Source organism: Solenopsis invicta, chromosome 5 (genome assembly GCF_016802725.1).
Source record: "Solenopsis invicta isolate M01_SB chromosome 5, UNIL_Sinv_3.0, whole genome shotgun sequence".
Classification (NCBI taxonomy): domain Eukaryota; kingdom Metazoa; phylum Arthropoda; class Insecta; order Hymenoptera; family Formicidae; genus Solenopsis; species Solenopsis invicta.
In genome coordinates this window covers 19,038,655-19,053,349 of record NC_052668.1, presented here as the reverse complement: position 1 = coordinate 19,053,349, position 14,695 = coordinate 19,038,655, and the positions used below count along the sequence as shown (strand labels likewise).

The following is a 14,695-nucleotide window of genomic DNA, read 5'->3' as shown; positions in this document are numbered from 1 at the left end:
AATTTTTTTTTTTTTTTTTTACGGAGGAGGAAAAAATCTTCGCAAGGTCCCTTTAGAAGCGATAATCTTCTGATCCTCACTCCAAAAGGGACAAGACGCGGTATAAACGCGGGAAAACTCGTAAACATAGTAGTAAGCGGTCTTGTGCGCATGACAGAGCTCCCTGTAGGTACCCCATGTTGCTCCCAAATCCGTCACTGAAAATTACTATCTACGTCATCTCACGCATGCGCACAAAAATTCCCTTCTTAGTGAATATCTTTCCATTCGATGCCGCAGAAAAACTAGTACGCCGGAGGTACGTCCGACTAGTTTCATCAAAGGGGATTGTACAGAATTTTCCGCCGCGATCATGAAGATGCAGGGGTTAAGTCTGACGAGCGTGAAGAAGAACCCGGCCGTGAGCACACGAGACACGCAGATTATTCCACGCCACTGAACGTCGCAATGTCATTCAACGTCCTCTCTGTTTCTCTTTCCAGCTGCTCCCGCTGTATTTCTGTATAGTGCTGGGTGGCTGCGGCGCGTTTCTGTATACCTTACGCTTGGCGACACGTAATCCCGACGTTTCCTGGTTGAACAAGAAGGAGGCAGAGCCGTGGAACTACTACAAGGACAAGCAGTACAAGGTGCCATGCACGACGATTGCGTTTTGTTACTCCAAACCTACTTTGGATGATCCACGATTATGCGTCAAAATTCAGGATAGAATTCTATTTATAATTTTGTTTGGCTGTAAAAAACGTTTGAAGAATACGCACATATATGTATGTGTTAAAATATACATATGTATTAAAGTAGTACAATGAAATTAGAAATAGAAAATTCTTTCCTGAAATTTGCAATGTGATCATCTGAAGTGAGCTTTCAGATTGTTTGAACAAATTCTGCATGACCATGACGTTTTTCATTTCTTTTACAGTTCTACGCGACAAATGACGATTACGCCAAAGCCAAAAGCCCAGCGCCTGAGTATTGAGCTGCACTGTATGAAAACTAGTACTTGTAGGAATAAATTGTTATATAAAATGTTACCTCTTCTCAGCACTATCTTCTTGAAGTAATGCTAATCGTTCATGTAATCTCGAATGACAAGAGGGCAGCAATCTTAAATCAATAATAATTCTGGAAGGAGTCCATTACTTCGAAATGTACTTTGATGTAATTTAATGTACATTATGTAATTTAATTTTGAAGAGAAAGTTTGATATTTAATAAAAGAGTCGCGTAAACGCGATACGGAAGGTGCATTCTTTTTTTCCTCTATGTAATTAAATGACGTTTTTTGTCTATTAATGTAAAAAATTCGCTTAAAGAAGCTTCAGTCTTGTCTCGTGAAGTTTCTTGTGATATGTAAACAATAATTTGCACGTGCTCGGCGATAGTCTTATCGGGCATTGATGTATCAAATGTAGATAAAATTAAGATAAGATCTGGCTAGCGTTATCTCCGACGTTTTTATTTAAGCACGGCAAAAAAAAATATGACGGACATTCGCCATGTCCTGGAAACGATCCGTAATCGCGTTTCCGTGAGGAGAAATTCTCGCGCGAAAAGGCGTAGGAATTATGATACACGTGAAAAAATAATTATCACGTGGGGACGTATAGAAACGTCGGTGATTTATTCTGCAATTGATATTTGCAGAAGACACTGTCCGACGATCAAAGCCAAACTAATTCTCTTTATGAGCAGATTCGACACACGTTGAGGTTAGTGGCTGTTTATTGTTTCCTTTCCTCTCATTCGTTTGCTTGCAAATCTCATATTTGACGTGAAATTACCGCAAAGACAGATATTTCACGAAATACTGTTAATAGTACGTCGTAAAATATATGATACATTCGACGACGTTGATGTGAGGTTAAATAAGAATGTTTATTACATAACACGTGTATACGTTCGTCAAATATGTATTGAGCATTTTCGTAAATTTTTCTATCGTTTATCTTTCTTGTACGCAGCGAACGAGTTCGAAATTTACAATGACTTCAATGTGGGAAGATTTTTACGCGAAGCATTCACCCCCTCAGGATCTGACGCAAAATGAACAGGCGTTGAAGGAGTTTACCAGGAAGAATTTCGAGGAGGGTAACAAAGTGGTGTTGGTGACGGTAAGTCCCAAGATTTGATCTTGCAGATGTACATATTTTTTTTTGTAATCTAATCTTCATGATGCAGAGTGGAGGTACAACAGTACCCTTGGAACATAATACAGTGAGATTTGTGGACAATTTCAGTGCAGGTACGAGGGGGTCGGTTTCAGCAGAATACTTCTTGGAGCATGGCTATGCAGTTATTTTTATGCACAGGTAATGGTACTCTTATGTTCATTTCCATCAATGTAGAACAATTTTTATCTTGATTTAACTAACTTTTTATCTTTCTCTAGTTTTACAAATTAGAAATAAAGACTAAGTTAAACTGAGATCAAAGTTAATCTACATTGGTGGAAATGGACATAATGAATAATAGTCATCCCTCTTAAATCTCTGTGCATACCTGATTTTTTTTTTTTACATTTTTAGAGTCAAATCTTTGGAACCATTTTCGAGGCATTTTATAGGTCAGAAATTTTTAGACATGCTTCAAATATCGGATAACAATGAGAATCCTGTTATCACAGGTAAGTCACAAAGAGTAATCAATCGTGTATAATTAAATATAAATAATCTAAACTGATTAGATGTTATTATACTATTTTTACAGTATTGCCAGAATATACACAGAAAGTAGTAACAGTGCTGCGAAAGTATAAAAAAGCATTTGATCAGAAAAAATTATTGCAACTCACTTTTACGACTCTCTCCGAATATCTTTGGCTGCTACGATCTGCTTGCCAAGTGCTAGCACCTCTGGAGAATAAAGCTATACTATATTTAGCAGCAGCAGTGTCAGATTTCTACATTCCTTCTAATGAAATGGTAAATAATTTTCAAATTTTTCATTCATGGAGTACTATGTAACATTTCGTTACTTTATTAATATAGGATTTTGCAATAGGAAAACAAATTTAAAAAGTGATTCTCTCTCTCTCTCTCTGCCTCTCTCTCTCCCTCTGTGTGTATATATATATATATATATATATATATATATATATATATATATATATATGTATAAAATAAAGAAATATATTTATTTTAGTCAATCCATAAAATATCCTCTAGTGGACCACCAAGTATATCTCTTCATTTAGTACCAAAAATTTTGGCCCCATTAGTTAGTTTGTGGGTACCAAAAGCATTTGTGATTTCATTTAAATTAGAAACCGACGAAAGCTTACTTATTTCTAAGGCAAGAACTGCCCTCAACAAGTATCATCATAACGTAAGTAATTATTATTGCGATATACATCAAATTGTAAGACATTTAAATCTTGATGGAAATATCTTTCAGCTTGTAATAGCCAACATGTTGCAAACTAGAAAGCAAGAAGTAATAATTGTGAGCAAGGAGACCAACTACGTTTTATCTCTTACAAATGAACAATTAGATAAGGGCGAGGAAATTGAACAATTAATCGTAAATGATCTCGTTGAAAAGCATAGAAAGTTTATACAATCCAAAGAAGTTTGCTGATCAGCTTATTTCAAGCTGTAAAATATATAGTCAATTTTATATATAAAATATGCATTTTGAAAAGATAATTTTATAGACACCACAATTAGAAAAATTTTGGTGATAATGGGGATAATACTCAGGTTCAATATACTATATTGTATATTATACATATACTATATCAATATGCTATATGGTATATACATATCAGCACTGTAAATGTACATAATTCAGTTATCAGCACAAATATACGATCACATTTCTGTACAAATTATAATAAACAGAATGTCTGAACAAACTTAAAATTTTTGTTTCAGTATCCATTAAAGCAAGATGTATATATTTTTTTTTTATTAAAATAAGTATTTAATATTTTATCAATTTATGTGAATTGCGTCTTGAATGCGTCTTGATTGGTCTGTAAAATTATTTTAATTCACTATAAATGTTATCACTATAAAGATGTATAAATGCATCGTATAAAACAAATAAAAAAATCTTAATTTTTAAGACTAGTTAATAACATATTGATTTTGTCCACAAATTGTCTATCCGACGATCCGCATTGTGCCAGCACAAATGTGAGAGCCGAAACGTCCTTTTGCTCATACGCTGTTTGCGCGGCTTCGCTAAGCAAACTGCAGAATTATGTTAGTTATGCTTACGTATGTTTCACGTATTTGATTTACATTTTAAAAAGTACCTTTTTCAGTTATACTTACTTTAATTTCACTAGATATTTCACCTTAAGATCATCTTTAACTTTGGCTAAGTATTTCCTTGCTTCTAATTTCTCATTATACTTTAGGCATTCATCGATAAACGGCTTAAACATTGAAATTGTTCCAAAATTATTTCACCAATGAAAAATCAAATGTATAGTAGTGTTGAGCAAAATTTATTGACTCAAAATTCAGTTCTTGCTTATAATAAACGATTGAAATATTTTAGTTTAAAATAAATTTCAGGCATTAATAAATTATATTTGTAATCAATAAAACGTATCGATTAAAATAGTTTTATGTAATTGTGATTAATTCTATCGATTGATTTAAAATTAATTATTGTTGTGTAACAAATCAATTGATTGATTAATGCCCAATACTGATGTATAATTATATAAAAACAATGCAAGTTTGTTATTTATTGTTACCTCATAGCCAATGGGAGATTTTTTACTTTTGGAGAATTTTTCTAAATCATTCCATAAACCTTGTTCCGCCAAGCATTGTATTCTTAACCACCAATATCTGTATTAAAAGATCACTTGATATAATACGAAACAATAGAAATGGTTTGCTTAAAGTTATAAAAATTAATATACCTCCGATCTGGTATTTTATACTCCGATCGCAATTTATCCGCTAATTTCAACTCGTTACGCAATAATAATATTCTCACAGTATCATGCAGAGGCTTTCCCACGACCGATTCGTGCAGCGTGTCTTCTAAAGACCTCTGATACTTTAGCAGTTTTATCTGTTCTTCCGTTAATGACGCGTTAGTATCATTACGAGCCAATCTGAAATTTTCCTGAGCGGATTGCAATAACGCGTCCCTCGACATCATATTCTAAAAATGTGCAGCATGCTTTTATTTATTTGGTTTTATATCACAAAAAAGGATATAATTATAAATGCAAAAATAATTATACTAACTTTTCGTTGATAACTCTCGGTAATAAACCACACCGCTTGTGAATGGAAATCGTCATATTGATTATAAATATCGCGCAATGTCTCTCTATTATGGCTCTGACAATATTTAATGTATAATGCCATCGCTAGAGGACAATGCATTATAGACATCTGCATTAAAGATCAATTTATAAGAACACAATTTTATCTGCACTCGGAGCAAAGTGTCATCACATCGATCAATGAACAAATAAAAGCAACTTAATATAATTTTAATATAATTACTATTTAATATTTTTAAATAAAAAATATTTTAATTAAATCTGTATGAGTTTGATTTAAAAAATATCAATTAATTTGCGGTTTATTATTTTAAAATCTAATTATTTTAATATTTTTTCCTAATTATTTGATGATTGTTCAGCAAACTGGTACATACAGTAATTAATACTATTTTTATTTCTTTTACCACTTACTTGAAAATCTCCGAGAGTCATGTTTTCTCTAAGATGAAGAATAACAGTATAGACTAGATCCGTATTGCCACTTTCTACAGCTTTATGCAAAGCGGCACGCTCTTCACCAAGTGTCAATAACAAAGGTACTTGTTGATGTGCACGTGGTTCGTAGTCGATTAACTGAATAAAGTAATAATGATGTTAATTTATAAATAGTTCCCACAGTAAAGTGTATAATATTTAATATATTCATATAAATTAATAGACTTACTTTAATAGCTAATTGTTTTCGTCCGCAATCGGCTGCTCTTTTCGCGATTTCGCTGTACGAAACGCCAGGAGCGTATCCTAATTTATCAGCAATCTCTTCTGCTATTTGTTCCTTATCTAACTGCGTTTGTTTCACCTATAAAAAGTATAAAAAAGAAATAATATTTAAAAGGAATATTTTTAAACAGGTCGTAAAATTTTTTTTTCTTTATCTCACCTTGTAGCAAGCCCAATGTGCTAATATTCTACTTTCTCCGTCAATCTCGGGTAACTGTAAATGACGCGCTATTTGAATACTTAAATAATAATGTCTCCGTGCTACCAGTCGATCTAATAGCACTTGATTCGTGAGAATGTTAAATCTGATATTAATAAGGATTTCCACAGATTGCAATAATTATTAGAAAGATACAAAGAACACACAAAATATATTAGGTTAACTAACAATTCCGTGCAATAATTGTAAATAAAAAACGATTTTTTTTATAGAAGGCAATAACTTTAATTAAGTTATTAAAGTTATTAAATATAGTATTTTCGAATAACTTTATTACTTTTCATTCAAGGAACTTTCTGTTTCTCTCGATGAAAAACTAAAATTAGCAAAAACTGCAAGGAATTGACTAATATGTGTAAACTGAACTAAAAAAATATATATATATATATAAACTGAAAAAGGATACTCTGTATATGTTAATGGAATGCCCACTGCAGGATGCCTTACTGCATTCAAGACTCTCAAAATCCTGCACATTTGAACATAATATTCCGAATCTATGGTCTTGCTGAATCCTTTCCCAAATTTGGCAGCCTGAGAAAAAATTGATATTAGATAATTTAATTAAACAATATTAGATAATTTTAATATCTTGATAAATGTATATTTCTACAACTTACTCTCATTAGAATCTTTTGCGTTTCAAAATCGAATTCGTGACTCGCGCCATCGATACACGCTTTTATCGCAGAGTCCAGCTTGTCCTTCACTAAATCTATGTAACTGTCGGCCTTGTGGCTCTTCTTCTGAAACTGCTTAGACGCCTCCAGAAGATAGGAAGCAGGATCCGTAGAGTTGATCCTAAATATCCTTTGCACAACGTTTGGTACTTTCTGTATCATTTCGTGAGAACTGCTCGACAACACTCGCACTCCGTCAATTTCTGTAACCAAGTGTACTGGTCCATCGTAATTGTATACTATGGTATCAGCCGTACGTCCCACCACCATTATCGTACTGTTCCAACTGCACACCACGGCTTCCGTCCCGCACCTGAAAATATTTGTCAAATTCTAATATCGTCTTCTATAATTTGCATCGTATTAAACTTCAATAGTTAAATAATTGATTAAATGTCTTTACTGACCAAGCTATATTCGCCAGAGGTTCCTTCATATTTGTATAACATTCACAATACTTTTCTCTGAAGTCTATCGAACCAATGTACACGTGCCCGGTATCGGAGTAAAGCGCAATGTGTCGATTGTTGCTAGACACAGTTATCGCTGTCACATTATTGATCTTATTACTAAAGAGATTATTCTAGGAACAAAAGAAAGTAACTTAGTTGAAAATTTAATTTTAAATGCATAAGAACTCAAGCAAATTATAACAATATTACAAACTATACAATAGTATGCTTACAAATGAATAAGTGTTCTGATGGGATTGATGAATTACAAATATTCCTTCTCTATTCGACAAAATCACTTGTGTCTCCCTATCACAATGAACCATGTACCAGCAATCGATTGGACCATATCCTAAAAGTAACAATTACGACAATTAAGACACTAAAAATTCATAATTCAAAGTACAAACATATAATTTACTTGGCATATCAGTGATTGGTCGGACTTTAGGCTCAGACACATTATTCACTAGAAATATACGATTGGTGGATGTCAAAACAGCTATTCCAGTGCTGTTGGATGTTACAAAGAATTTTGCATCGACAACCTTAGTATCCTTGGCTGCCTTAAAAAGAAAAAATTAATGTGTACTAAAAAATTTGCTTATAATTAAAGGTGTGTCTATCAACTTACATTTCCCATGCTAAAAGTATGCTGATAAGTTCCAAACATATCATATATAAGAACCATGCCATCATCTTGCACGCAGAGCAATTCTTCTTGCTGGGACCAGCCAAATGACACCAGTTGCCCACTACTCCACTGTTCATCAGAAAGTTAAGCAAAGAATAAGAAACAAATGTAAAAATGGTTGTAAAGTCTCCAAATAAAAAGATCTCACTTGCAGCTTGGCCGTCAATTTTCCAGATGATGTGTACAGCAGTATCAAAGGCTTGCTGGCTCCTTGGACCTTGACGAGCTTTCTGGGGTTTCTCGTCACAGCGATGGAGCCTCCGTAGGGAGCCGCCACCAGCAGATTGTTGCTGGAAATCTCATGCTGGAAGGATATTGGATACAACTCGAATTTGCTGCAATAATAAAAATCGGTAACAGGCCATTAGTGACTTTGAACGTCGAGCAATGACAGCTTCCTTGCTACGCAAAACATAACCGTGCAACAGCAAGTTGTTAAGAAATATGCATGTAAATTTCAAAGTGTACGTTAATTACCGAAAATATATGTCCCGTCCGAGAGGAAACCAATCGGCTGTTAACATCGCCGACATTTTTCGATGTAATTTAGTGACAGACGATTTTTATAAACGCACCGCGACTCAGACCGTCCTCCTCCTCCTCGGTTCTTGGTGTTTGTCAATGTTTGACAAGTCACACGCTTCTGTTTACAAGGAAGTACATACATGTCGACGTCCAATAGGAATCTATGCTTTCTAGTAACAGTACATTTGTCCCTGAAAGTCTTCCTGGAGCAAATGAAATGAATCTTTACAATTTACTTCAAGACTACATTCCATAACATCCTCTACGAGGAGAATTTCACTCGATGTAATATTGTATACGTTAGGTACATGTACTATATATTTCGAGTAAAATTTTCTCGGAAAGTTTTGAAACCTAACCCAAGTGAAAATAACATAAACTATGTTTAATACGTTATTATCAGTATGACGAGCAACTTTTATAGAGTTCGATTAAAAAAAAAATTAATTTTTCTTTATAATTCATATTCCGTTCATGCGTTCTATAATTAGACAATTTAAAAGTATTTAATTAAGCTCATGTCCGTTTTTATCAATATTGATTGAATTTAATCTCGTTTAAGCATACTTTTTTTTAGCTTTAAAAGTCATGCAGAAAAGAGTAAAATCGAATTTAAAAGCAAGACAGTAAACCGGTTAGGTTTAATTAAGACTTGAAATAAGAACTCGATTGTGAATATCTGATCTTCCAATTTTTTTACAGTGATTTTTATCCTTGTATTTAACAAGTGATGCTATTTCCAATTGGATCTATCATCATCGTATAAGAGAGGGAGAGTATTTAGTTCTTCGTTTGTAGATCCAAAGTCCACCGAGATAATTTTTTCGCAAATCATCGTTGGAATCTATTTACTGGAACCAATCCAAGTATAAAGTACACGACACGTAATCACAAGTTCGTCACAACAGCTTTGGCGATCCTCGTGACCAGTGGTAAAAGCTACCAGCATTTATTTCTTTTGAAAGAAAAATTTGAAGCACGAAAATGTTGAAGGTATGTTCGTGATGCGTTTATATTTCTATTTTTTATTTTAACAATTAGCAATATGCCGGAGTTATTTTATGTCTCCGATCAACTGCGGTATTTTGTTAGGTCTTATTAATTTTACTGTTATTATGTATACATAGTGTTTAACAATGTTTAATAATTTTTTATATTGGATTTTTGAAATAAAATAAAGGTACTTGCTTAGATTTGGTTCAAGGTTATGTCATGTCTTTTTAGGGTTATGTTTTTAATATGTTTTCTTCTTTATTTTGAAAGATAACATCGGACCCCCGTTACGAAACGTCTTATCTAAGCCTACTTGGATGATTTTATCGTACCTTTTCCATATTTATTGCCACTACTTTTAACAATCTATATGTAGCATACATCAACTGAACTATAAATTTTAGACGATATGTTAATTACAACATATGTTAACTTTAGCATTAACAAAAAACATTAGAATGCAACACAAGTTTGATTAGAATAGAATTAATGAAACGTCTTATCTGTAACTCTCAAGCAATTTAAAATAATCACACAAGTTTTTTCTAAAAAAAGAAACTTTTACATGATACATTTTTTGTCTGATATCTTTGATGGAAATATGCTGAAATTCTAAAATCACTGAATCATACTTAAAAATGTTGAATTATTGCATTCATTGATTTTTGTTTAAAACTTTACTGAATTCTTTATAATATCACAATGTCTTATATTGAATTTTTATTGAAATCTAAATAAAATGATACTGAAAATGGGCCAATTGAAAGAGACTCACATGGAATTCAATAACATTTTAAATATGATTCAGTGATTATAGAATTTCAGCTGAATAATAAAAATGCAGTATTGTGTATGAGCGGATCAGAATGAAAATATTCAAAGTTTTAAAATAAATTATAATTGATTTAAGACACTTTAAGAAATTTAGAGAATACTAAATATAAATATTGTAAACATAAACATTTGTATTGAAATTAATTTATAAATATTTAGGCAGAAAAACTTAACTGAAAACTTAATGTTGTTTATTTTGTTTCATAACTTTTACAACATTTTTGTTGTTTGTTCTTAGGATTTATCATCTTTTAGCATATTTCAATATACAATTTTTATTAATAATATATCAGTAATTTTCATTTCCCATCTTAACGATTTCAGAGATTTATTTCCATTGGGGACATCAGCTTGATTTGGTGATAATCATGTATAAAAGTGCAAACAATTACATTTTATATTAAAAAATTGTTTGATAGAACTTATTTATTATGATAAAAATTGATAAATACTTTGTTTATTACAGGGCACTGTGGCTTTGGTAACTGGTGGTGCCTCTGGATTGGGCCGTGGTACTGTGGAAAGATTTGTCAAACAAGGTGCAAAAGTAATTATTGGCGATTTGCCTGTTTCAAAGGGTAAAACCATGGCCGATGAATTGGGAGAAGCCAATGCAGTATTTGCACCTATGGATGTACGTATCATATTTAATATAGTCATTACGTAGTTATGTAATCTCAGATATAATCTTAATAGAAAGATAATAATAACCCAGCAAACAACATGTCAAACAACGTTTTAATAATATCTTAATGACGTTTTAATAATATTTTAATCTCTGAAATCAATAAGATGTTATTGAAATGTTATCTTGTTTGTTGGAAAGATAATAATAATATAATAATAATGATAAATAGAAACAAAAATAAGAGATTGTAATTTACAATTTTTAAATTTGGATAATTTGTTTTAAATATCACATACAAAATAGAGAACATATTTCACAATGTTTAATTTTTATATATATAATTTATATTTAAAATATTAAATTACAGATTATCTAAATTTTTAAATAGTTATAATTTTGTATTATTTGTTTCTCTTTTTAATTATTATTGTAGTTTTTATCTTATTGTCTCTCTAATGTAAATCTTGAATTTTTTTCTTCAAGGTAACTTCGGAAGCTGACGTTCAAGCTGCTCTTGATCTTACGAAACAAAAATTTGGGAAGCTTGACGTTCTCGTTAATGCTGCCGGTATCGCCATAGCCTTTAAGACTTATAACAGTAATAAAAAACTTCCTCATAAACTGGAGGATTTTGCTAAAATTATTCATGTGAACACTGTTGGCACCTTCAACGCTATTCGTCTTTCTGCTGGCTTGATGATTGAAAACACACCTAATCAAGATGGTCAAAGAGGTGTAATTGTTAATACGGCGAGTGTTGCTGCTTTTGATGGTCAAATAGGTCAGGCTGCTTATTCTGCTTCGAAAGGAGCAGTCGTAGGTATTGTCATTTTTTTCGTATTTTATTATTTAAATATTATACAAAGTGTTCAAAATTATTAGTCAGTTATTTCGCAATACATGTAAAGACAATTTCATGTCCAAGTGGACAGTTAAAAAAATGCGTATTTTTTGTTTTTTAGTCCTGAATTTTGTTTTTCTACATGATATTAAAACATGTATTTTTGTCAAGTTTTAATGCTGTAATCATTTTTTTCGAAAAATAGAATTTTTTAAGTCACACAAATTCCAAGTCATGATATTTTTAGAACGTTTCAATTTCTAAATGATATAAGATATAGAACTCTGCGAGCACTCATTTTAAAGCAAATTTATCACATTTTACGCTTTACGTAAAATCACCCATAATTGTACCAAGAATGTAGCTTGCAAAACAAAAAGATGAATATCTAGATAAAAATGATTAACTTACAAAATTATCTTCATCCAGATTTTTTACTTTGTTTTATTAACCAATTTGTTTTGCTTATAATTCTAAAACATTTTGTATATAATCTTATCCTCGCTACGTTTAATATTGCATTTACATCTATTTTATCCTGATTTATAAATTTTTATAACTTAGGATAAAATATAACTTTTCTAAGTAATATAATTATTTTTTTATTTTCTATGATTAATGTCATTATGTAGGAATGACCTTACCTATCGCTCGCGATCTTTCCAAGGATGGAATTCGTGTCGTAACAATTGCTCCAGGAATTTTCAAAACTCCGATGTTAATGGCGCTGCCAGATAAAGTGCGCACCTATTTGGCAAAAACCATACCGTTTCCTCAGAGATTGGGAGAACCTGAGGAGTACGCTATGTTAGTACAGCAGATTGTTGAAAATACGATGTTGAATGGAGAGGTAATTAGATTGGATGGTGCTTTACGAATGCAAGCTTGAAGAACCATCAGTTTTTCATACCAATAGAATTACAGTATCCAAGATGAATCTTACGTGGCTCTTTTTTATACACGTAAATGCATGTATATAATATGTACGTATATACATAATAAAATGTTAACTTTTTACACTTTTAAACACTTTAATTTTATCTTTAGAAATTTTTTATTTCATGTACGTTTCCCTCTTTACTTTAGATAGTTTTTGTTTTCTGATACATACACATACACATACAGTAAAACGTGAAGACTAATTTTATTAAAGACATAATGAAAGCTATTCTGTAAATAATATATAAATGTATATAAAGATTTTAAAATCTTTATGAAAGAAAATAAAATTGTATTTTAAGGAACAATATTATTCTAATTTATAATTACAAAAAATTTATTTCTAAGGCAAGAACTGCCCTCAACAAGTATCATCATAACGTAAGTAATTATTATTGCGATATACATCAAATTGTAAGACATTTAAATCTTGATGGAAATATCTTTCAGCTTGTAATAGCCAACATGTTGCAAACTAGAAAGCAAGAAGTAATAATTGTGAGCAAGGAGACCAACTACGTTTTATCTCTTACAAATGAACAATTAGATAAGGGCGAGGAAATTGAACAATTAATCGTAAATGATCTCGTTGAAAAGCATAGAAAGTTTATACAATCCAAAGAAGTTTGCTGATCAGCTTATTTCAAGCTGTAAAATATATAGTCAATTTTATATATAAAATATGCATTTTGAAAAGATAATTTTATAGACACCACAATTAGAAAAATTTTGGTGATAATGGGGATAATACTCAGGTTCAATATACTATATTGTATATTATACATATACTATATCAATATGCTATATGGTATATACATATCAGCACTGTAAATGTACATAATTCAGTTATCAGCACAAATATACGATCACATTTCTGTACAAATTATAATAAACAGAATGTCTGAACAAACTTAAAATTTTTGTTTCAGTATCCATTAAAGCAAGATGTATATATTTTTTTTTTATTAAAATAAGTATTTAATATTTTATCAATTTATGTGAATTGCGTCTTGAATGCGTCTTGATTGGTCTGTAAAATTATTTTAATTCACTATAAATGTTATCACTATAAAGATGTATAAATGCATCGTATAAAACAAATAAAAAAATCTTAATTTTTAAGACTAGTTAATAACATATTGATTTTGTCCACAAATTGTCTATCCGACGATCCGCATTGTGCCAGCACAAATGTGAGAGCCGAAACGTCCTTTTGCTCATACGCTGTTTGCGCGGCTTCGCTAAGCAAACTGCAGAATTATGTTAGTTATGCTTACGTATGTTTCACGTATTTGATTTACATTTTAAAAAGTACCTTTTTCAGTTATACTTACTTTAATTTCACTAGATATTTCACCTTAAGATCATCTTTAACTTTGGCTAAGTATTTCCTTGCTTCTAATTTCTCATTATACTTTAGGCATTCATCGATAAACGGCTTAAACATTGAAATTGTTCCAAAATTATTTCACCAATGAAAAATCAAATGTATAGTAGTGTTGAGCAAAATTTATTGACTCAAAATTCAGTTCTTGCTTATAATAAACGATTGAAATATTTTAGTTTAAAATAAATTTCAGGCATTAATAAATTATATTTGTAATCAATAAAACGTATCGATTAAAATAGTTTTATGTAATTGTGATTAATTCTATCGATTGATTTAAAATTAATTATTGTTGTGTAACAAATCAATTGATTGATTAATGCCCAATACTGATGTATAATTATATAAAAACAATGCAAGTTTGTTATTTATTGTTACCTCATAGCCAATGGGAGATTTTTTACTTTTGGAGAATTTTTCTAAATCATTCCATAAACCTTGTTCCGCCAAGCATTGTATTCTTAACCACCAATATCTGTATTAAAAGATCACTTGATATAATACGAAACAATAGAAATGGTT

At 31.2% G+C, this 14,695-nt stretch overlaps 5 protein-coding genes across 6 annotated transcripts in view; 3 read left to right on the top strand and 2 right to left on the bottom strand.

Annotated features, from left to right (window-relative positions):
- Positions 1 to 263: 263 nt before the first annotated feature.
- On the top strand, positions 264 to 1,237 carry LOC105205704 (cytochrome c oxidase subunit NDUFA4). The gene is made up of 3 exons (XM_011175183.2): positions 264 to 400; positions 483 to 629; positions 923 to 1,237. Exons 1-3 carry the CDS (start codon positions 353 to 355, stop codon positions 977 to 979), a joined length of 252 nt encoding a protein of 83 aa, XP_011173485.1. The 5' UTR covers positions 264 to 352; the 3' UTR covers positions 980 to 1,237.
- Positions 1,238 to 1,367: 130 nt separating this feature from the next.
- LOC105205708 (phosphopantothenate--cysteine ligase) lies at positions 1,368 to 3,882 on the top strand. Its single transcript, XM_039449785.1, has 7 exons — positions 1,368 to 1,712; positions 1,965 to 2,114; positions 2,182 to 2,312; positions 2,529 to 2,626; positions 2,710 to 2,924; positions 3,145 to 3,327; positions 3,397 to 3,882. The coding sequence occupies exons 2-7, from the start codon at positions 1,986 to 1,988 to the stop codon at positions 3,577 to 3,579; spliced, it is 939 nt and encodes a 312-aa protein (XP_039305719.1). The 5' UTR covers positions 1,368 to 1,712; positions 1,965 to 1,985; the 3' UTR covers positions 3,580 to 3,882.
- Positions 3,703 to 9,961, bottom strand: LOC120356834 (vacuolar protein sorting-associated protein 16 homolog). Its single transcript, XM_039449779.1, has 17 exons — positions 9,877 to 9,961; positions 8,504 to 8,754; positions 8,175 to 8,361; positions 7,967 to 8,095; positions 7,754 to 7,898; positions 7,566 to 7,684; positions 7,288 to 7,463; positions 6,821 to 7,193; positions 6,607 to 6,734; positions 6,141 to 6,285; positions 5,925 to 6,059; positions 5,672 to 5,833; positions 5,217 to 5,366; positions 4,883 to 5,130; positions 4,712 to 4,808; positions 4,281 to 4,384; positions 3,703 to 4,196 (listed from the first exon to the last, which is right to left on the bottom strand). The coding sequence occupies exons 2-17, from the start codon at positions 8,557 to 8,559 to the stop codon at positions 4,058 to 4,060; spliced, it is 2,493 nt and encodes an 830-aa protein (XP_039305713.1). The 5' UTR covers positions 8,560 to 8,754; positions 9,877 to 9,961; the 3' UTR covers positions 3,703 to 4,057.
- On the top strand, positions 9,298 to 13,702 carry LOC120356835 (3-hydroxyacyl-CoA dehydrogenase type-2-like). 2 transcript variants are annotated; one of them, XR_005574907.1, is made up of 6 exons: positions 9,309 to 9,544; positions 10,845 to 11,012; positions 11,490 to 11,826; positions 12,480 to 12,830; positions 13,135 to 13,167; positions 13,237 to 13,702. XR_005574907.1 is itself a non-coding variant. In XM_039449787.1 (4 exons), the coding sequence occupies exons 1-4, from the start codon at positions 9,536 to 9,538 to the stop codon at positions 12,734 to 12,736; spliced, it is 771 nt and encodes a 256-aa protein (XP_039305721.1). In that variant the 5' UTR covers positions 9,298 to 9,535; the 3' UTR covers positions 12,737 to 12,882. The 2 variants fall into 2 exon arrangements, 1 of the variants encoding a protein (XP_039305721.1); XM_039449787.1 differs by lacking the exons at positions 13,135 to 13,167; positions 13,237 to 13,702 and having other exon boundaries at positions 9,298 to 9,544; positions 12,480 to 12,882.
- LOC105205707 (vacuolar protein sorting-associated protein 16 homolog) overlaps positions 13,538 to 14,695 on the bottom strand; it is a 6,305-nt gene continuing 5,147 nt past the window's right edge. The window contains exons 15-17 of the mRNA XM_011175185.3: positions 14,552 to 14,648; positions 14,121 to 14,224; positions 13,538 to 14,036 (exon numbers count right to left, since the gene is read on the bottom strand). Of these exons, the coding sequence (XP_011173487.2) occupies positions 13,898 to 14,036; positions 14,121 to 14,224; positions 14,552 to 14,648 (340 nt within the window). The 3' untranslated portion in view covers positions 13,538 to 13,897. The remainder of the gene's footprint in view (positions 14,037 to 14,120; positions 14,225 to 14,551; positions 14,649 to 14,695) is intronic.

What these genes read in the sequence shown, in the direction of transcription:
- LOC105205704 (XM_011175183.2), top strand. Translation starts at nt 353, where the DNA reads ATGAAGATGCAGGGGTTAAGTCTGACGAGCGTGAAGAAGAACCCGGCC. An exon ending in GCGTGAAGAAGAACCCGGCC is followed by an intron (nt 401 to 482) that starts GTGAGCACACGA and finishes TTCTCTTTCCAG; the next exon opens with CTGCTCCCGCTGTATTTCTG. An exon ending in ACAAGGACAAGCAGTACAAG is followed by an intron (nt 630 to 922) that starts GTGCCATGCACG and finishes TTTCTTTTACAG; the next exon opens with TTCTACGCGACAAATGACGA.
- LOC120356835 (XM_039449787.1), top strand. An exon ending in CAGTATTTGCACCTATGGAT is followed by an intron (nt 11,013 to 11,489) that starts GTACGTATCATA and finishes TTTTTCTTCAAG; the next exon opens with GTAACTTCGGAAGCTGACGT. An exon ending in TTCGAAAGGAGCAGTCGTAG is followed by an intron (nt 11,827 to 12,479) that starts GTATTGTCATTT and finishes GTCATTATGTAG; the next exon opens with GAATGACCTTACCTATCGCT.
- LOC105205708 (XM_039449785.1), top strand. Translation starts at nt 1,986, where the DNA reads ATGACTTCAATGTGGGAAGATTTTTACGCGAAGCATTCACCCCCTCAG. An exon ending in TGAGAATCCTGTTATCACAG is followed by an intron (nt 2,627 to 2,709) that starts GTAAGTCACAAA and finishes CTATTTTTACAG; the next exon opens with TATTGCCAGAATATACACAG. An exon ending in ACATTCCTTCTAATGAAATG is followed by an intron (nt 2,925 to 3,144) that starts GTAAATAATTTT and finishes TATTTATTTTAG; the next exon opens with TCAATCCATAAAATATCCTC.
- LOC120356834 (XM_039449779.1), bottom strand. Translation starts at nt 8,559, where the DNA reads ATGTCGGCGATGTTAACAGCCGATTGGTTTCCTCTCGGACGGGACATA. An exon ending in ACCAATCACTGATATGCCAA is followed by an intron (nt 7,685 to 7,753) that starts GTAAATTATATG and finishes TGTTACTTTTAG; the next exon opens with GATATGGTCCAATCGATTGC. An exon ending in GAAAACAATTAGCTATTAAA is followed by an intron (nt 5,834 to 5,924) that starts GTAAGTCTATTA and finishes TACTTTATTCAG; the next exon opens with TTAATCGACTACGAACCACG.